Source organism: Oncorhynchus gorbuscha, linkage group LG05 (assembly GCF_021184085.1).
Source record: "Oncorhynchus gorbuscha isolate QuinsamMale2020 ecotype Even-year linkage group LG05, OgorEven_v1.0, whole genome shotgun sequence".
In the NCBI taxonomy this organism is placed as follows: Eukaryota; Metazoa; Chordata; class Actinopteri; order Salmoniformes; family Salmonidae; genus Oncorhynchus; species Oncorhynchus gorbuscha.
In genome coordinates this window covers 55,914,192-55,936,298 of record NC_060177.1, presented here as the reverse complement: position 1 = coordinate 55,936,298, position 22,107 = coordinate 55,914,192, and the positions used below count along the sequence as shown (strand labels likewise).

The following is a 22,107-nucleotide window of genomic DNA, read 5'->3' as shown; positions in this document are numbered from 1 at the left end:
ATGTAAACGCTATTGCTATTCTCTCTGTGTTTGTGTTTTCATTGGTTTGCATTGCATGTCAAGCACATCAGATTAAGGTTGGAATAATGTTCTCAGCCTGGTGACCACATTGTTCCATTTACAGCCTTGTGGGCCTGTATCCTAACAATAGTCCTTCATTTGATTTCAGCCTTGATACTGTAAGTAACAATCAGGCTAGGCTGAGAGGGAACAGGATTTAGTGCCAAATGTACCTCTGTGAGATATCTGTACTAGTGAGACATTCTCAGTGTAGTGTAGGATGCACTTTGAGACAATCATGTTCTCCTAGTCCCTCTTACAATGGAAGTTCATTGATATACATTCTTTATCATCTCAGTTTAATTAGTCCCTTTCAAACCGTAATCAGTACAACACTGCGTTGAACGTTTGTGTCCCTTATATCAATAAATAATACTGATGATAATTCACAAAATATACATCCAGTGGTTTGACACTTAGGCAAACTCAGCTATACAGTTACTACAAAGAGTGGGGAGACTCCCGACAAAAAGAAAGACTGTGACACAGGTGGCTGTACTCCTCAGCATTTGTTGCCATGCAGCTACTATATCATGTTGCAGGAGAGAGATGTGAACTCCCATACACGGGCAGATGCCAGTATCTGTGTGGGTGCTGACGAGGGCATCATCTTGCCTCACACACTCTGCAATTTCTCTGGCCACGCTGATGCTTGGGATCAAAAAGGTTAAATAAAAATAAATTGGCTCTCATATCGCTGAGTCTCAGTGATTGTTGTGGAGACTTGCAACATTATATGTAGGACTTGACACATACAGAACGAATGCCTTAAGTTAACTATAGTACTGGGAAAATGCTCAAGAGGAATAAGCATTTCGTAGACTACTGTCAATTGAACATTATGGGGCGGTTTCCTGGACAAAGATTAAGCCTCGTCTTGAATGTTTTTGTTGGTCTAAGTCTAGGTTTAATCTGTTTCTGGGAATCCAACCCTATGGGTAACATAACAAAAGCTTTACACGGTCATAGAGAACTACAGTGATTTTAGTAGTCAGGCCTGACCCCAATTCTGTCATATCGTGCAGCAGTATGTTAGCCAACTTAATTATCTTTAAAACGCTGCCCCTGCCAAGGCAACAATCGATCATCTGTTTTCTGGACAGATATAACAAATTATGTGTTTAATATGATTGTTTAATTACCCTGTTGTAACAGTTGATGATTTTTTAAAATGATTCTCTGTGAGTTTCTCCCTCAAATTTCTGTGGCTATCATATCCTCATAGTGTAACCCTGAGCTGTGGATGTCCATGTCGAGCTCCGGCCGACTCTCCAGCTCCACTGTGAGCTCCTGCAGGATCCTCTCCAAGTCTTGGTTCTTCTTGTGCATCTGCAGATAGTTGAGCTGAAGCTGGTTCTGGTACTTGATGACTCTGTCCTTCTCCTTGTTCCACGTCTGTCTTTCATGCTCAAAGCTGTTCAACAGCCTCTCCTGAGTTTCTCTCTCTTCCCTGAGCTCCCCTTTCAGTCTCTCCACCTCTCCCTGGAGGGAGTCAGTGCTCATGCACCCTTCTCTCCCCCCACTCTGGTCTGTCCTCTGCTGGGCCTGGGCCTCCAGTTTGGCCTTCTGCTGCTGCCTCTGTTCTTTTGCCAGGGCCAGATCCTTTTTAATTCCTTTGATGTCTGTCTCTAGTATACCCACCTTTTTTCTTAGAAGATCAACCTCGTTCTTCTTGCGCTGGAGCTCATTGTGGCATACCTGAGGTGGAAAAGATGAATTGTGTCATTATAAAATGCAGTTTGCCGTTCAACATGGAGGCCTAGTAGATAATGACCTAGATTCAGTATTGTCACTCACACTTAAATCATTTAGATCAGCTCACCACTAGTGCAGCTTCTGTACTTCACTAAAGAAATCTATTCTGTATGTATATCATACTACCTCTGATTTTCTTTTGACAAAAGAGACCCAGTACCTCGACCTCCACGCTGCGAGAGTGTATCTTGTCCTCTTGTTCTTTGTTCTGCTGCCCCAATGTCTCCATTTTGGCCCGAGTCTCCTTCAGCGAGACCTTGAGGCTTACGATGTCATTCAGCTTGTGAGTGACATCAGCCTGGGAGTCCCTGAGATGCTGCTTCAGCAGCGAGATCTCCCCAGTCTTTTGACATACCTAGTAAAGAATGCAAAAAAAAAATTGCGTTGAATTACTGGCTGCTTTTGAGAATGTTTTTAAATTACACTCTCTGGCCTGTGCAAACCCTGTGCAATGCATTCACCTAGTGACCTGACCAGGACATATTTTGGGACCACTCAGTCACAACTAGGGCCCTGATTTTCATGGTAAGGCCATGTGGTCAGGAAAAATTAATGAGACATGCTGGCCACACTCACCTCCCACTGGGTCTCCTCTAAGGTGGGCTCGAGCTGGGTTTTCTCCATCTCAAACGACCTCAGTTTGACCTCTGTCAGGTCCTTTTCCTGGGTCATCCTGGCCAGCTCATCCTGGAGCCTCTGCTTGTCCTGTTGCAGCTGACTGACCTGCAGTTGCAAGGCCTGGTGGTTCCTCACGGCCCTGTGCGAGACCTGCCTGAGCTTGGTGGAGCACTTCTGCTTCAGGCCCTCCATCTCCTCAACACAATACCTCTGCCTCTCTTCAAACAGCTGGCAAGTGTCCACCTCTTTCTCCTCAAAGCTCACCTGCAGCTCCTGCAGCTCTGTCTCACTCTCCAGCAGCCTCTGCTCCAGCAGCTCAATGAGGGACTCGTCCATTGAGATGGGAGAGCGATTACAGCCTCCCATCTCCTTCAACAGAGGAATAGGCTGCTGAGTGGACGGTATGGAGACGGCATCCTTGTTAGCCTTCACTGCCCCTCCATTGCTTAGAGCTGCAGCCCTAGCACTGGCTCTAATGCCATTCCCATTGGTCCATATAGAGCGGGGGGGCTGCAGGGGATGGGCCATGCCATGGGCTGAGCCTCCTGCACACTGAGACAATGGGCCTGTGGAAGCACTGAGGCTCCCATTGGTGCTTTGAGTAGGCAGGCTGGACATTGAATCCTGCCCAGAGTCTGAAAAGGTGTCCTGTTTGGGCCCCTGGGAGTCTTTGGTCCTTTCTGGGGGAATAAGCAGGTGGGTGAGATTGTCGCGAGTCTCTGTGGAAGAGGTGCTCCTAGGGATGACTGGCTTGAAGGCTGTGGGCCGGATCAAAGCGTTCTCGGTATTCTAGAGGCAGAGGAAGGAGAGCAAATAGTCAATCAGAGAACCTGTTGGTTTTAGTTTTCAACCTTCCTTTTAGCAATGGAGATGATCATGTAAGCAAATAGTGCTATCAATTAATAATCAATCATTTAGTGCTGACGAGAACAGATAACCACCCAGAAATTGGAGATTTGTACATGTAGAAGTGCAATGTAAGAATATACAGAATACATGAAACTGTCATGAAACATGAAACATGAGCTTATTCCATATGTCCCATCTGTGCTGTCTGGAAATATCACCAGTTATACCCAACATCCTCCTCCACCCTGTTGTAATGTCTGAGAAAAGATGAATTGCCCTACTCTGTGATATTAATAATGTGTTGCACTGTTTAAGTGTGAGCGTTAATCCTGTGGACTCAGCATTCCTGTCCAGTGACTTCATGCCTGGAAAGCACTTTCTCTCTTGGGGCATAAAGGCCTATTCAGAGAGCAGGACTTGGATAAGACAAGATAGCATCACTGATGACATCTTACAAACGTTGCATTGCAATCTGCAGTATTTACTGATTTGAATTACTAAAATATAGCCTATCTATTCATTCTTAAGGAATATAACTTATAATGCCTCGTGAGGGCTCCAAGGTGGCGCAGCGTTCTAAAGCACAGCATCTCAGTGTTAGAGGTGTCACTACAGACCCTGGTTCAATTCCAGGCTGTATCCCAACCGGCCGTGATTGGGAGTCCTATAGGGCGGTGCACAATTGATCCAGCGTTGTCCGGGTTAGGGTTTGGCTGGGTAGGCCGTCATCCTAAATAAGAATGTGTTCTTAACTGACTTGCCTAGTTAAATAAACATTTTTTAAAATCATTGTATAAGTTTGTTTGTTTTTGCTGTCATTTTAGTCTTTCTAAAGTAATAATATATAGCTTAAAATATGTTTAAAATTCGAATTTAAATCTCTTGGACTGTCAGTCCTTGCATCTAGCTCTGTCTATGACTTGGAGTGTGGTTACACACATTTGCAGTTAGGCTGAAACCCAAACTCAAAATTGTGGCTTAAGTCATCAACCTTGGTGATGATTAAAAGGTCATGTTTTTGTTTGCTATCTATTGTGCTTGTCTGATCTTGAAGTTGTGTTTGAAATTGCCTCCCTGGCTATCAATTGTACAACACAGAAATATTGACACAGGCAAGTATGTTGAGCAAGTCAGAGACTCACCTTCTCCAGTTTCCCAGACATAGGCAGCAACTTAGTTGGCACTCTACAGTCTGGTTCCGTATCAGTAAAATGTCCCTGTTCTAAAAGGTTCTCTGTTAGGATGCCTCTCTGGTGAGTCGTCCGCGGCTTGTGGCTCACTTTTATGTAAAAGAAGTCTTCACTCCTGCCTGCCTGAGAGATGGCTTTAGATGTGTTGTTGGAGGACCCCTGTGCAAAGCTATACTTCAGTAGGCCATCCAGGCTCCGGCCTGTCTTCCGGTGATGGCCTGCTTTCTTTAATTTGTACTCCGTGGCCTGACAGTGCTTGCTGTGAAGACTGTGACCTGAGACGAGGCTGCTGACGCTTCCCATGGTCTCTGAGCATAAGGGAAAGCAGAATGGATGTCCTGACAACTTTAACGTATTTTGTTGAAGAGGTACTTGTAGTGCGGGAAACACTCATGACCCCAGGGAGATATTGTCAACGTTTCCATCTGAAGGGAAGAAATTGAGATTCAACTTGATATTTTTTGTTATACTTTTCTCACTATTACTTTCGCAACAAACCATACTGTAGACATACCCTCTCTTCATCATCCCTGCCCCGGGAGATACAAGGTCCCAGATGTTGCTAGCCATGATCTCAAACCCTCTAGGGAACAGACTTAATGCCTTTCAGTTGTCACTAGTTACTAAGTAGCAGAGGTCTCCAAAGTGAATGAGATTGCCCGTGGGCTCCCCAACCACCTGGTGTCCTTTCTTTAAGCATAATAACGACAGGAACAAAAGCATGGCTCAACGGGCCAACTATAATAGTCACATTAAGTAGTACGTTTCTGACAGCTAATCCGTTGCAAATCATTCTTAATACGGCGTGGCTGGCGTGGAAGACCTGCATAGCTGTCACTGTTAGTGTTTTTTTTTGTTCGAGTATGGTGCAAGTGCAGTTGTTTTGAATGAATAAGGAGTGTTAGTATTCCACTGTTTGTCTCTCAGGAAGAGATGAAAAAACGACAAAACAGGCACCTAGTAAGAACTCTTCTGCTCACCTTATCTTTCATAGAAAATGCAATAATAGCTATGTGAACAGGGACTAGAATCACAATGGACGAAACAGAATACAGCCTCTTGGTCACAGCATGTCAGAAAAAAATTGATATTTAGCTTCGTTCAGGAGAAGGATATTTTTTACATGTTTACATTGTTTGACATGGTACTGTTTGGCGTGATACCTCACAATTTTCCTCAAATAATAGCTAATTATTGTTTTGATTTGTACCTTTTCAAGCACAGAACAATGCCAGATGCCATATGTAAACAATCTTTGACATCACCCCCCCCCCCCACCTCCAGCCTATCTGTCTGTCTGACATTCTTTCACAATCCCTCTCAAATTCTAGAATTCACCACCAAAATTCATCACAAGACTAGAAAATATTCACATTGACTTACTGCCATGGCAATGCATCCGTCTAGCAGACTAACGCGCAGCAATCCCTTCAGTCCTGGAAATACCATATAGCCGTGTGTGTGTGTACGAGTGTGCGTCCCTGAATGAACCATTCATGCAGTGAACACACCACCACTATCACCAGCCAAGAGGGTACTATTCTGAGGGGGTGGGTCTTTCTTTGCTTTATTCAGAGGCGGCCCGGCTTTGCATAACTGACATGTAAATTCAGCTAGACGGGAGATGGGACCTTGGAAGCCCCCAGGGAATGGGGTGTATGACATGTGCTCCTTTTACCCTGGCACACGCCGCTCAAGTGATTAACTCCTTTTCCTCACAATGGATTCTTTAACCCCCCCCCATACACCCCCAAACTCCCTCCGCCCCCTTTTCTCCATCAACTGACTGTGTAATAACCCCCCCCCCCCCCCCTTCCCTGTTCCTCCCACACTGCCCCACATCCACTCTGAACAAACACCTCTCTCGCTGAAGAGAAATAACCCCTCTTTATCTGCTGAAGTGTGCCATTCTTTGTGTGGACATTTGTCTGGTATTTGATTTATTCCTACTGAACAGCAAACACCATATTTGAGTGTTAAATAAATGGCTACACTTTAGAATAAGGGGCAAATTGTGCAGTAAGAGTGATTTAATGCTGAGGGCTTTGAGTTGCTCTTAGTGCTGCTGTATCAGTTTCAGCTTGCCCACTTTCTCAGCCTCTCTAGGAGTATACAGTAAAATTCAACCCTTGGTTTAGGCAAGCAGCCTAAATTGATTCAATCTTTTACCACACAAACCTTAATTGATCAACTTTTTTGGTTGATCAAGGAAATATTTTGTGCAATGTTCACAGATGGAACATTATTGATTTTAGGAATATTAATTTCAAGGGCTTTCAAAATAAATCCATTTGTTGAGATTCAACTACTGATAAACACCTGGGCACAACTGCATTAGGGGGATATTTCCCCAAAAATCTGTAGATAATTGCTTTCATTTTAGTCTATCATAGATATTCAAGATAATGTACATGAACTGTCTTTACTAAACCATATCTTGTATTTAGGAAGATTTTGTAATTTCATCAAGATTACATAATTGAAATATATTATACAAATCCATCTGACCCTCGGGCCTCCTAGGATCACAATGATGTAAGGCCTTCAGTCACTGGTGAACAATTGGGGGTATTTGGAGCTACATTGAGAATGGGGTTTGGGGGAGTGATCTCTTTGCTTGAGTGTGTGCATAGTGAGGGGGAGGGTTTGCTACACGTGCCCCCACCAAGCCACAGCTGACAAGCCTGACACAAAAGCCTGCCACACAGCGGACCAGCTGACACTGAGACACACAGTGACACGCGTGGCCAATCCATTACCTCATAGGCGAGAGCAGGGACATACAGGGCAGGATTTATACCTGTCCCACAAGGAACGAGCTGCTCTGCTCTGCTGTACCTCTTTAGCAAGCTGTCCTGTTTCGTATCTCACCCCTAGGCTGGAAACCTCTGCTAAAGAGGTACAGTAGAGCAATTCGTGGTTGTTTATACTGATCTAAAACGACTCTTAAATCCGTGATGCTAGACACAAGCGGTAAAATGTCAGAGGAAGTCGCGACTGGTGCACATGGAAATATGTTTGATTTGTCTCTATGACATTCAGAAGCTGAGCTATGACCTAGTCAAGGAGTCTTAAGAAATTGGAAATAATCTTCTACAATGTGTGACTCTGTCACTAATCCATTTTTTTGTATTTTTATTTAACCTTTATTTAACTAGGCAAGTCAGATAATTAAGAACAAATTCTTATTTACAATGACGGCCTACCAAAAGGCAAAAGGCCTCCTGCGGGGACAGGGGGCCTGGGATTTAAAAAAATAAATAAATGTAATATCAACGTAGGACAAAACACACATCCCAATAAGAGAGACAACACAACACTACATAAGGAAAGACCTAAGATAACAACATAGCAAGGCAGCAACACAACATGGGAGCAGCGCAAAACATGCCACAAACATTATTGGGCACAGTCAACAATTGATTAAATCACTTTCTGTAAAAATAGAATATGTGCTGTATAATTAAATTGATGGTTGACATAAATTATCATAATGAAACATATTTGGTAGCAGAATAACATTGTATTTTCCTTATCCATTATTATTATCATTAAATACCTACCTGAAAGATGTAATGAGTATTGGTAAACTTCGTACTATTGCAGAAAATGAGCTTCAAAACAAACATTTTCTTAGGTCCCTTAATTTTCTTAGGGGGGAGGTGGTAGGGTGGGGGGTCATGAAATTTTGTGTCACACAGCCCAATGTTATTTTCGGTAGAATTGTGGTTAGGCCCCATCGTAGTGCGTAAACTGCGAATAGATGGACTGAGAAGTCATGTCACAGCCATATTCCAAACTCGAATATACAGTTGAAGTCGGAAGTTTACATACACTTAGGTTGGAGTCATTAAAACTCGTTTTTCAACCACTTCACAACTTTCTTGTTAACAAAACTATAGTTTTGTCAAGTCGGTTAGGACATCTACTTTGTGCATGACACAAGTCATTTTTCAAACAATTGTTTACAAACAGATTATTTCACTGATTATTCACTGTATCACAATTCCAGTGGGTCAGAAGTTTACATACACTAAGTTGACTCTGCCTTTAAACAGCTTGGACAATTCCAGAAAATGATGTAATGGCTTTAGAAGCTTCTGATAGTGTCACGTTCTGACCTTAGTTCTTTTGTTTTGTCTTTGTTTTAGTATGGTCAAGGCGTGATTTGGGTGGATTGTCTATGTTCCTTTTGTGGTGTTTTTGTGTTTGGCCTGGTATGGTTCTCAATCAGTGGCAGGTGTCGGAAGTTGTCTCTGATTGAGAATCATACTTAGGTAGCCTTTTCCCACCTGTGTGGTGTGGGTGATTATGTTCTGTTGAGTGTTCGTATTCTGCACCAGACAGAACTGTTTCGTTCGTTCACTTTGTTGTTTTTGTTCAGTGTTCAATTTCTTTATTAAAAATATGGACACTTACCCCTCTGCGCATTGGTCCTCATCTTCTTCCACCGATGACCGTTACAGAATCACTCACCAACCAAGGACCAAGCAGCGTGGTAACTGGAAGCAGCAGAAATATCAAGACTCCATGAGATTCTGGACGGCAAGGGACCCTGGGCACAGGCTGGGGAATATCGCCGCCCCAAAGCAGAGCTGGAGGCAGCGAAAGCTGAGCGGCGGTGGAATGAGGAGGCAGCACGGAAGTGCGGCTGTGACGAGAGGCAGCCCCAAAAAGTTATTGGGGGGGGCACACGGGGAGTGTGGCTAAGTCAGGTAGGAGACCTGAGCCAACTCCCCGTGCTTACCGTGGAGAGAGGTGGACCGGGCAGGCACCGTGTTATGCCATGAGTCGCACGGTGTCCCCGGTGCGCAGGCATAGCCCGGTGCGTTACAGCGCAGTGCCTTGTATCGGCCGGGCTAGAGTGGACATCGAGCCAGGTGCCATGAAACCGGCTCAGCGCATCTGGTCTCCAGTGCGTCTCCTCGGGCCGGGGTACATGGCACCAGCCCTACGCATGGTGACCCCGGTTCCCCAGCATAGCCCAGTGCGGTCTATTCCACCTCGCCGCACTGGCCTGGCTACGGGGAATATCCAGCCAGGTAGGGTTGTGCAGGCTCGGTGATCGAGACCTCCAGTGCGCCTCCACGGCCAGGCCTCCGTTGGCAGCCCCCCGCACCAGGCTGTCTCTCCGTCTCCTCCATACAGGTGCTCCCGTCTGCTCAGTGCTGCCAGAGTCTCCCGTCTGTCCTGAGCTGTCAGAGTCTCCCGTCTGTCCTGAGCTGCTAGTCTCCCATCTGTCCTGAGCTGCCAGAGTCTCCCGTCTGTCCTGAGCTGCTAGTCTCCCGTCTGTCCTGAGCTGCTAGTCTCCCGTCTGTCCTGAGCTGCCAGAGTCTCCCGTCTGTCCTGAGCTGCCAGAGTCTCCCATCTGTCCTGAGCTGCCAGGGTCTCCCGTCTGTCCTGAGCTACCAGGGTCTCCCATCTGTCCTGAGCTGCCAGAGTCTCCCGTCTGTCCTGAACTGCCAGAGTCTCCCACTTGTCCTGAGCTGCCAGAGTCTCCCGTCTGTCCTGAGCTGCCAGGGTCTCCCGTCTGTCCTGAGCTACCAGGGTCTCCCGTCTGTCCTGAGCTGCCAGAGTCGCCCGTCTGGCCTGAGCTGCCGGAGTCGCCCGTCACTCCGGCGCTGCCAGAATCGCCCTTCACTCCGGAGCTGCCGGAGTCACCCGCCTGTCCTGAGCTGCCAGAGTCGCCCGTCTGTCCTGAGCTGTCAGAGCCGCCCGTTACTCCGGTGCTGCCGGAATCGCCCTTCACTCCGGAGCTGCCGGAGTCTCCCGCCTGTCCGGTGCTGCCGGAATCTCCCATCCATTGCTAGGGTCCCCAGTCCGAGGTTGGCGGCGAAGGTCGGCGCTCTAAAGAGGCCATAGAGGCGGGTAAAGAGGCCGGCAAAGACTATGGTGGAGTGGGCCAGAGCCGCCACCGCGGACAGACACCCACCCAGACCCTCCCCTATAGGTTCAGGTTTTGCGGCCGGAGTCCGCACCTTTGGGTGGGTGGGGTACTGTCACGTTCTGACCTTAGTTATTTTGTTATGACTTTGTTTTAGTATGGTCAGGGCGTGATTTGGGTGGGTTGTCTATGTTCCTTTTGTGGTGTTTTTGTGTTTGGCCTGGTATGGTTCTCAATCAGAGGCAGGTGTTGTTAGTTGTCTCTGATTGAGAATCATACTTAGGTAGCCTTTTCCCACCTGTGTGGTGTGGGTGATTATGTTCTGTTGAGTGTTTGTATTCTGCACCAGACAGAACTGTTTTGTTCATTCACTTTGTTGTTTTTGTTCAGTGTTCAATTTCTTTATTAAAAATATGGACACTTACCACGCTGCGCATTGGTCCTCACCTTCTTCCACCGATGACCGTTACAGATAGGCCAACCTTTAAACTCAGTGCCTCTTTGCCTGACATCATGGGAAAATCAAAAGAAATCAGCCAAGACCTCAGAAACAAAATTGTAGACCTCCACAAGTCTGGTTCATCCTTGGGAGCAATTTCAAAACGCCTGAAGGTACCACGTTCATCTATACAAACATTAGTACGCAAGTATAAACACCATGGGACCACGCAGCCATCATATCGCTCAGGAAAGAGATGTGTTCTGTCTCCTAGAGATGAACGTACTTTGGTGCGAAAAGTGAAAATCAATCCCAGAACTACAGCAAAGGACCCCGTGAAGATGCTGGAGGAAACAGGTACAAAGTATCTATATCCACAGTAAAAATGAGTCCTATATCGACATAACCTGAAAGGCCGCTCAACAGGGAAGAAGCAACTGCTCCAAAACCGCTCATAAAAAAGCCAGACTATGGTTTGCAACTGCACATGGGGACAAAGATCGTACTTTTTGGAGAAATGTCCTCTGGTCTGATGAAACAAAAATAGAACTGTTTGGCCATAATGACCATCAATATGTTTGGAGGAAAAAGGGGGTGGTTTGCAAGCCGAAGAACACCATCCCAACTGTGAAACACGGGGATGGCAGCATCATGGTCTGGGGTGCTTTGCTGCAGGAGGGACTGGTGCACTTCACAAAATAGATGGCATCATGGGGGTAGGAAAACTATGTGGATATATTGAAGCAACATCTCAATACATCAGTCAGGAAGTTAAAGCTTGATCGCAAATGGGTCTTCCAAATGGACAATGACCGCAAGCATACTTACAAAGTTGTGGCAAAATGGCTTAAGGACAACACAGTCAAGGTATTGGAGTAGCCATCACAAAGAACCGTGACCTCAAGCCTATAGAAAATGTGTGGGCAGAACTGAAAAAGCATGTGCGATCAAAGGAGGCCTCCAAACCTGACTCAGTTACACCAGCCTTGTCAGGAGGAATGGACCAAAATTCACCCAACTTATTGTAGGAAGCTTGTGGAAGGCTACCCGAAGCGTTTGACCCAAGTTAAACAATTTAAAGGCAATGCTACCAAGTACTAATTGAGTGTATGTAAACTTCTGACCCACTGGAAATGTGATGAAAGAAATTAAAGCTGAAATAAATAATTCTCTCTACTATTATTCTGACATTTCACATTCTTAAAATAAAGTGGCGATCCTATCTGACCTAAGACAGGGATTTTTTACAAGGATTAAATGTCAGGAATTGTGAAAAACTGGAGTTTTTTATGTATTTGGCTAAGGTGTATGTAAACGTCTGACTTCAACTGTGGATTGTGAGTGTGTGTATGTGTGTGTGAATGTGAGACACCAAAAAGGACAACAAAAACCTTTCCAGGGTTTGATGAGGTGAATAATTGAAAAGGAAGGCCCTGTCTCTATATTTGTATGCTGTCAAGGATTCTCCTCACATAGCTTGACATTGTTCCCTGTGTATTGTGTGGCCAAGTTGAAAGTAAGAGTTATCTTCGTTAAACTAAATGACACTGCTGGGAATGGTGTGGGAGACAGAGACAAGCATCGATCTGTCACTTTCCCTCTTATTCTCCTGCTATCATTCATCCATCCATCCATCCAGGCTGTACATGTCCTAGTGTGATTTCTCCTCAGAGCATACAATGGCAGCTAATTGGATAATCCACTTAGTACATTGGTGAGGAGGCTGTGAGTGAATGACCCCTCAGCTCTGAATAGGGAATCGCACACGCTCATTCCTACTGCCATTGAGGGAAGAGAGAGAGTTGTGTGGCTGTATGCGAGTGAGTGATATCAATGAAAATGTCAACAGTATGTTTGAAGTGAGTATGGGTATTTTGTAGGCTACCCTGAGTGCCCTTCAATCAATCCTTTTGAGTGGTGGAGGAAAGGGCCTTGTGTGGATGGGGGGGGTTAAATGACTGTTAAATGACTGGTTGTGGTGAAGTGAGCATGTGCTAGTCATTAATGAAACATCATTGCTTTTCATTAAGGTAAGAAACAGCCAGGTCCGTTTTAATGGAGGCCTATCTCTGAAATTAGAATGCTTGCCTGAAGCGATTCAACCCTTTCGAATTAGACATTAGGCCGACAAACAATCAACCGTTACTCTACAAAGGTGATGCTCATTCTATGAATTTGCATTTCTGGGGTGCCCGGTGATAACATTCTGAAAGGCATTTGCATAAGCCTAGCAGCTGGGCTCCGTACAAGGAGAAACGTGTTTTAAATTGCATCCAAATGGAACCCTTAATTAATGACAAGGCCAAAGAAAGTATGTTTGTAAGTGACAAGGCTTTATGCCTAATGTATTATTACATATCCTTACTGAGCCACACTATCGACATTCTACATCGATTATTGCTCTCTGATGTCTGTACACTTAATGTTCCTGAGTACTGAAGTGGCTGGAATCTATCCAAAAACTATTTTAGAGAGTTGTGTGCGTCGTACTTTAGATGCTACAGATCAGTAGCCTCTCCGTAATCATAAAATATTTACTTCTTAGGCTTTTATCTCTGAGTCAGACTAAAAATGAAATCCCACAGTTAAAAGCAAGGCAGCAAATAGCAGTGTTTGTCTACCTTTATCGAAAAGTGAAACTGTAGAGCCCCATACTACTTGCATCCACTTACAGATAAGTAGTAACTTTCAAAGTAAGTTCAGTAGGTAAAAGTATCTCTGGGCCTAACCTTCTTCAATAATGTAGGACCACACATAGAAAGCTTGTGAACCTCCCGCCCAAAATTAGAAGCCCCCAAAAAGTGACAAGAGTGTCTTCTGAGCTACATTAGAGGGGAAGTGAATTTAGCGCCAAACTTTCCAGCCTGGCCTCAAAGATACAGTGCTTCTACACCTGCATTGCTTGCTGTTTGGGGTTTTAGGCTGGGTTTCTGTACAGCACTTTGAGATATCAGCTGATGTACGAAGGGCTATATAAATACTTTTGATTTGATTTGAGTATCTGAAACATACTTACTATATGCATTTCTGTCTCAAAGTCTAGTTACTTGAAACAGAAACGAAAGTATGGAGGTTGGTTGGAGCAGATGGGTGGGTGTGTACGGCGACCGTCTAGCAATCCAAAGGTTGCGTGTTTGAGTCGCGTCGGGGACAACTGTAGCATTTTAGTTCATCCTTCCCCTAACCCTTACTCTAACCTTAATCCAATTCACATAACCTGCTACAAAAATTCTCCTAACCTTTGTTGTTTTGTTCTCCTAACCACTAACGTTAATTCTCCCTGTAATTCTTCTTTGTTGTTGATGCAACATGCAAAAAAGTCTACCAAGACGTATGATAAGTTACATCATCCAATTTGTATGATATTATACATCCTCTATGTCGTATGATATTGTATGACCGCTATTTAATTCATAATGTAACGTAATGTAATATATCATACAAAATGGAGGGAACAGATTGACATACCAAATCTTATGAATTTCCATGAGACCAGGTTGAACATGCAAATCACAATTGTCTAATTAACAGTTTGAACAAAAGTTTAGGTATTGGAGAAATAAAATCTGTAAGTGATAAAAGACATGAACCACAAGTAGGTCCTGGAGTTTTTATTGGTCATATGGTGTGGTCAGAAAAACAAACACCTGACACTAGACATAAGGTATGAGGTATGAATTTGAGAGTGGTTACATTTCTTCAATCCTACCCAATACGTTTATGTGGTGAGGCTGCTGTTGGGCTAAAATACAAATTCCAGATTGTGGCTTTAAGACTCATTCCGGAGCTTAGAACTAGTGTGCAAGGTTGACATTAGCCATTGATTGTGCAGCCGACATTTGAGGAATTCATGTACAGTTGAAGTCGGATGTTTACATACACCTTAGCCAAATACATTTAAGCTTTTCCCAATTCCTGACATTTAATCAGAGTAAAAATTCCCTGTCTTAGGTCAGATAGGATCACCACTTTATTTTAAGAATGTGAAATGCCAGAATAATAGTAGAGATAATTATTTATTTCAGCTTTTAGTTCTTTCATCACATTCCCAGTGGGTCAGAAGTTTACATATATTCAATTAGTATTTGGTAGCATTGCCTTTAAATTGATTAACTTGGGTCAAACATTTTGGGTAGCCTTCCACAAGCTTCCCACAGTAAGTTGGGTGAATTTTGGTCCATTCCTCCTGACAGAGCTTGTGTAACTGAGTCAGGTTTGTAGGCCTCCTTGCTCGCACCTGCTTTTTCAGTTCTGGCCACAAATTCCTATAGATTTGGGGTCAGGGCTTTATGATGGCCACTGCAATACCTTGAGTGTGTTGTCCTTAAGCCATTTTGCCACAACTTTGTCCATTTTGTCCATTTGCGACCAAGCTATTATCTTCCTGACTGATGTAGATTGAGATTTTGATTCAATACATCCAAATCATTTTCCTTCCAACATGATGCCATCTATTTTGTGAAGTGCACCAGCCCCTTCTGCAGCAAAGCAACCCCACAACATGATGCTGACACCCCCCTGCATCACTGTTGGGATGGTGCTCTTCGGCTTGCAAGCCTCCCCCTTTTTCCTCCAAATATAACAATGTCATTATGGCCAAACAGTTATATTTTTGTTTCATCAGACCAGAGGTAATTTCTCCAAAAAGTACAATATTTGTCCCCATGTGCAGTTGCAATCCGTAGTCCGGCTTTTTTATGGCGGTTTTGGAGCAGAGGCATCTTCCTTGCTGAGCGGCCTTTCAGGTTATGTGGATATAGGACTCATTTTACTGTGGATATAGATCATTTTGTACCTGTTTTCTCCAGCATCTTCACAAGGTCCTTTGCTGTTGTTCTGGGATTGATTTGCACTCTTCGCACCAAAGTACGTTCATCTCTAGGAGACAGAGATGAACATACTATTGTTTGTACAGATGAATGTGGTACCTTCAGGTATTTGGAAATTGCTCCCAAGGATGAACCAGACTTGTGGAGGTCTATAATTCTGTCTTGGCTGATTTCTCTTGTTTTTCCCATGATGTCAAGCCAAGAGGCACTGAGTTTGAAGGTAGGCCTTGAAATACATACACAGATAAACCTCCAATTGACTAAAATTATGTCAATTAGTGTATCAGAAGCTTCTAAAGCCATGACATCATTTTCTGGTATTTTCCAAGCTGTTTAAAAGCCACAGTCAACTTAGTGTATGTAAACTTCTGACCCACTGGAATTGTGATACAGTGAATTATATATATTTATTTTTTAAATAATCTGTTTGTAAACAATTGTTTGAAAAATCACTTGTCATGCACAAAGTAGATGTCCTAACTGACTTACCAAAACTATAATTTGTGGAGTGGTTGAAAAACAAGTTTCAATGACTCCAACCTAAGTGTATGTAAACTTCTGACTTCAACTGTATTACCTCAATTACCCCGTACAACGCCTCACTATTGTTATTTTACTGCTGCTCTTTAATTATTATTATTTATTTTTTTGCTTATCTATTTTTTACTTAACACTAAGTTTTCTTAACTGCATTGCAGTAAAATAACATTTTATTTTATTTGGGGAGTTTCTCCCATTCTTCTCAGCAGATCCTCAAGCTCTTTCAAGTTGGATGGGGAGCATCACTACACAGCAATTTTCAGTTCTCTACAGAGATTTTAGATCAGGTTCAAGTCCGGGTTCTGGCTGGGCCACACAAGGACATTCAGAGGCTTGTCCTGAATCCACTCCTGCGTTGTCTTGGCTGTGTGCATAGGGTCATTGTCCTATTGGAAGGTGAACCTACTCCCCAGTCTGAGGTCCTGATGACTCTGGAGCAGGTTTTCATCAATGATCTCTCATTGGATGCCTTTAGATGCCTTTTAAGCAGGCTGTCATTTTCCTTTTACTGAGGAGTGGCTTCCGTCTGACCACTCTACTATAAAGTCCTGATTGGTGGAGGGCTGCTGAAATGATTGTCCTTCTAGTTCTCCCATCTCCACAGATGAACTCTGGAGCACTGTCAGAGGGACCATTGGGTTCTTGGTCACCTCCCTGACCAAGGCCCTTCTCCCCTGATTACTCAGTTTGGCCGGGCCGCCAGCTTAAGGAAGAGTCTTGGTGGTACCAAACTTCTTCCATTTAAGAATGATGGAGGTCACTGTGTTCTTGCGGACCTTCAATCTGGTAACCTTTCCCCAGATCTGTGCCTCGACACAATCCTGTCTCGGGGGCTCTAAGGACAATTCAATCGTCCTCATGGCTTGGTTTTTGCTCTGACATGCACTGTCAACTGTGGGACCTTTTATATAGACAGGTGTGTGCCTTTCCAAATCATGTCTAATCAATTGAATTTACCACAGGTGGACTCCAATCAAGTTGTAGACAGATCTCAAAGATGATCAATGGAAACAGGATGCATCTGAGCTCAATTTTGAATCTCATAGCAAAGGGGCTGAATACTTACGGAACATTTATAAAAACCTGTTTTTGCTTTGTAGATGGATTTTTATTTTATTCTATCCATTTTAGAATAAGTCTGTAACGTGACAAAATGTGGGAAAAGTCAAGTGGTCTGAATACTTTCCCGAATGTACCGTACATTAGATTTGGGGGTGGGGAAGCAAATATGTGTACTCATTCGCTGCAATAACATCCCTACATTAGCATCGCTGAACCAAGCCTCATATACAGATGCTGTATTTGGGTATCTGGGCCAGTTATTTTGAGAGCCTCTTTAGCAGGCCATGACAATTTTAATGGTTAGTCTGAAGAGATTGCAGATTGGATATAAAAGAAATACAGTTCCGCTCTGCTCTCCAAAGCCTGTCTTCTCCAGTTTTTATACACCCACACGTTTCTGTACTCCTTTTGATTTCTACAATGCATGTCTATGCAGGTACATAGTTTATACGATCTCTCATCTTGTCACCAGATCTGTCTGCATGTTTCAACACATAATGTACACAATGGTCACAATGTTTTTGTGGTTATAGCAGTGCACACCAATTTCCTTGTTTGATGTACAATGGGGAGGTCTGTTGTCTATTAGAGACTAATTACAAGCTGTTGAAAAGCTGTAGTCTGAAACAGTATATTGCTACATATTATATTGCACTTGATAGTGTTTAGAGACAGCAGTGGAATGCTAACACCTCAGTTAGGTCCGACGCGCATGTACTCCAGAGAGTTGTTCTTTAGAAACAAGCTAAACACCTCCACAAAAAGACAAACTTTTCTACTCTTTATTTCTTAAAATTAAGGTTCTTCTTCAATCATAGACGACAAAACATTTGCTCTAACTACAGTAAAACCTTGCAGAGTCAGAACACACTCACATGCTTAACTTCTTTCTGCTGCCTTTCCGTTACTTCCTAGCATGTTTACCCTGGGCTAGTCATCGATATGAACCACTTGTACCAAGTCACATCCAGTTTAGCAGGCATAACATTTGAGCCTTAGGTGACCTACCTCCATTACTGAGTGCTGAGCTACTTTCCCGGGTCTGCCTCTTCCATGTGGAGGATAGCTTGCACTGCTGAGTGGGACACAAAGGGGCAATGTCTCGTTTTATGTTTGTGTTTATTTTTCTTTGTCCTCTAAGCCCGTTTTTGTCTCTCCATACTGTGTGTTCACTTCATCCCATCTCCCAGGAATGGAGCGCTGTCACCCTCCCACAGAAATACATAGCTACTATTTTGCTATCTTCCTCTTTCTACCTCTCCTTTCTCCTTGTTCCTTCCCTCTTTAACTCCCTCCCACTGTCCCTTTCTCTACCACTCACTCACCCTTTTTCTTGCTCACTCCTATCTCCTCCTCTCACTCTCCCGTCATCCGATCTATTGAGCGGTATTTCTCCACTCTGCTTTCTGCACCCCTCCCTCTTCCTCTTTCAGCTCTCCCTCTATCTGCTCTCTCTCTTTCTCTCTCTCTCGCTCACTCTATCTCCCCCTCCTTGGCACTCAGCCACAATATTCTGTTATCCATCATAACTCCACTGCCTGTGTATACCCACATACCATCAGCCCACTGTTCTTATCGGATGGCTCCACACTCTTCTGAAGCTTTTCCGAGGCACGGTGTGCATGTGTGTCTGTTTCAGTGTGCACAATGCTGGTTTTGTAATTCAACCCCCTGTGCCATAAACATTTCGAATCTATGTTGATTTACTCCACGTTATTAATACAGAGGAGCAGGCAAATCAATTATAAAACAGTAACAACTTAGTATGTAACAGCTTACACAATGTCTCTACTGTATTTGTGAATACTCAAAATAATTGTGTGCTGAAAACAGGTTGGTTTTAGATGAAAGTTCAACTCTGACAGTGCTCTGGGGCTGATGATATGACTCATCCTCTGTTTCTCCCTGGTCTGAGCGCTCAGTGTTTAGCTCCTGAGGATTAAACCTGCTTCACTGGTTCGTCCAGCCCTGCTCAATAATTCACACAGGGATATACTTTGGTTCATAACAGTTATGTAACAGATGCATTAATGATCAGCTGGATGCAGGTTAGAACTCCGGCTGTGGTGATGGAGGAAGACGCATTCCAAACCTGTCATAGGAGCTCTACTTAGATGCATTAAAAGTGACCTTTCTGTTCAAATGGATGTCCCTCCTTTACTATTTTCCACTAACCCTACCACCCTTCCCCTAATTGGAGTAAACTAATGGACAATAATTCTTAGGATTACACTTCAAGCTTATACTGTACATTCTACATACATTTCACGGACAGTATATTTTACACAAGTTATATTTTGTCTGAAGAACATCCAGTTTTGATTTCCAGCTGCCATATATATTTTTCCACTGTGCTGTGATGTTTCACAAAAGTTCTGAACCTTTCTATGCTCGTAGTTTCTGCAGATTGTAAATTAAAGATAAACACCTTTGCTTAGAGTATTAATTTATTATTGATTGATTGACTATGATAATCAAATCCCTCATTAGTGTTATTTGCAGAGTTAGCTCTAAGTAAATGTTGCATTTTTTCAGCCATTCCTGAATCTGTGACCACAAACAAGCTACACATATGTGCGGTACTAAAACAAGTGATCTAATGATTGTCTCTTGGCAGCAAAATTTGCAGCGCTGGGATGGTTGTATCACCCAAATATATATAATATTCTATTGGTTGCAAGAATTTTGTATAATAATATCAATTGAAAAACTTTAAGTTTTGAATCTGGTGTCGTTTAGTGTGTCAGTTCATGGAATCGGTACATCGAAAATATCCTCCCAACTATTTTGTAACCTGTATGGTGCAGCTGTGATTTTTTTGGTCCTTAAATGAGACTGGTATACATTTTTATTATCACAATTGTCTTTAGCCAGTTTTGGTCTTTAATGCTGGGCCAACAGATAGAAAAGGTCCATATATTTTTGTTAACTGCATGTGTGATGTATTTATGATATAACTTACAAAGATTTTACCATTTGACTTTTTTTTCAACAAAAGAAATAATGTTTTTCTTTAATCAATTTAGTGCATTTGTGTTTAGCCATAATATTTGTTCTAAAATGTGTTATGTCTTTTCTGGTGGAATGAACTGAAATTGCAACCAGCTTTCTATTGCTTGTTTAAAAAATAGCAATATTTTGGAGATGATTTCATTTTCAAATAACCGAAAGTGAGAGGTTGTCATCTGAATGAATTGGAAAAGGCCATTCAGGGACATTGGATGAGACATTCATACTAATCTGCTAGAGAACCAGTTCGGATTTAAGTACAACCTTTGTATGACTGAAGCCTTTAGTGTGTGGTCTAATGCTTTAATATTTAATCATTTCTGCCCTCCAAATTCATATTCGTTATATATTCATCCCTTCAATGGTAGCAAAACCTTATCTAATTTGGCTAACTTTCTGTTAAAATGTATTGTATTGGGATCATTTATTTATTCAGGTATGTGAATATTAAGAATGTCCACTATAATGTAAACGGTAATGTAAAAGTTACATTTTTTAGAGGTCCAATATGTAATATGGTGCATGTATCATTCTTCAGTTTTAATCCAGATTGTTTTCTAAAGAGAACATGAATTGTCAGTGTATAACAACATGCCCTGGTTTTGTAGCCCCTTGACATTGTTGTTGGATCTGATTTTATTAGCTAACATTTTTCGATGGCCATAATATATAGACATGCCAATAATGGACAGCCTTGTTTTACTCCTCTTAACAATGTAATACTTTATGAGAACAAGCCATTATTTACTATTTTACACCTGGGGTTACTAGACATAACTTTAACCCATTGTATAAGCGATTCTCCAAAATTAAAATAGTCCAGGCATTTATGTATAAATTCCGATCATACTTTATCAGAATACTTTTCAAAGATAGCTATGAATACCAGGCCTGGTTTCACAGATTTGTATAGTGTTCTATCAGGAATCAAGGTAAGATCCAAATGCAGACACATCGAATTGAGAATGGTTTAATATTCCAACAGGGGCAGGCAATAGACAGGTCAAGACAGACCGGGGTCGGTATAAACCAGTGGTGGGGCAACAGTACCGGATGGCAGGCAGGTTTAGGGTCAGGGTATTCAGAGGTGAGGCAATCACAAGGACACGTGAAACAGATCGAGGTGTGACAGTGTTCTATTGTTTCCAGTATTTGTCTTATATTAACTTCAATGTATCATCCATGTAAAAAACCTGATAAGGATGAATAATATTTGTATTTGTGTTTATTAGGTATCCCAATTAGCTGCTGCTAAGGCAGCAGCTACTCTTCCTGGGATCCAAACACATTAAGGCACTTACATTACATAAAACATAAAACAAAAGATAAAACACTACATCATATAAGATTATTACTACACCACAACATATCTACAATACAAAATGTATAATACCACCATACAAAAACATTACAATGTACAGTATCAGTCAAACGTTTGGACACACCTATTAATACAAGGATTTTCTTTATTTGTACTATTTTCTACATCAAATCAAATTGTATTTGTCACATACACATGGTTAGCAGATGATGATGCGAGTGTAGCAAAATGCTTGTGCTTCTAGTTCTGACCATGCAGTAATATCTAACAAGTAATCTAACCTATCAATTTCACAACAATTACCTTATACACACAAGTGTAAAGGAATGACTAAGAATATGTACATAAAAATATCTGAATGAGTGATGGCCGAAAGGCATAGGCAAGATGCAGTAGATGGTATGGAGTACTGTATATACATATGAGATGAGTAATGTAGGGTATGAAAACATTATATAAAGTGGCATTGTTTAAAGTGGCTAGTGATACATTTAATTACATCAAGATGGCAAGATGCAGTAGATGGTATAGAGTACAGTATATACATATGA

The 22,107-nt window shown here is 42.7% G+C and overlaps 1 protein-coding gene across 3 annotated transcripts; it reads right to left on the bottom strand.

Moving 5' to 3' along the window:
• Positions 1-342: 342 nt before the first annotated feature.
• On the bottom strand, positions 343-18,515 carry LOC124036097 (leucine zipper putative tumor suppressor 1-like). 3 transcript variants are annotated; one of them, XM_046350239.1, is made up of 5 exons: positions 18,235-18,515; positions 4,425-4,897; positions 2,392-3,222; positions 1,976-2,170; positions 343-1,758 (listed from the first exon to the last, which is right to left on the bottom strand). In XM_046350239.1, exons 2-5 carry the CDS (start codon positions 4,773-4,775, stop codon positions 1,255-1,257), a joined length of 1,881 nt encoding a protein of 626 aa, XP_046206195.1. In that variant the 5' UTR covers positions 4,776-4,897; positions 18,235-18,515; the 3' UTR covers positions 343-1,254. The 3 variants fall into 3 exon arrangements, with proteins under 3 accessions (XP_046206195.1, XP_046206196.1, XP_046206198.1); XM_046350240.1 differs by lacking the exon at positions 18,235-18,515 and adding an exon at positions 5,856-6,170; XM_046350242.1 differs by lacking the exon at positions 4,425-4,897.
• Positions 18,516-22,107: the final 3,592 nt, after the last annotated feature.

Excerpts from the sequence above, each read along its gene's own strand:
- LOC124036097 (XM_046350239.1), bottom strand. The coding sequence starts at position 4,775 with ATGGGAAGCGTCAGCAGCCTCGTCTCAGGTCACAGTCTTCACAGCAAG. Across the intron at positions 3,223-4,424 it reads TGTCTGGGAAACTGGAGAAG|AATACCGAGAACGCTTTGAT; the intron begins GTGAGTCTCTGA and ends CTCTGCCTCTAG. Across the intron at positions 2,171-2,391 it reads TAGAGGAGACCCAGTGGGAG|GTATGTCAAAAGACTGGGGA; the intron begins GTGAGTGTGGCC and ends ATTCTTTACTAG.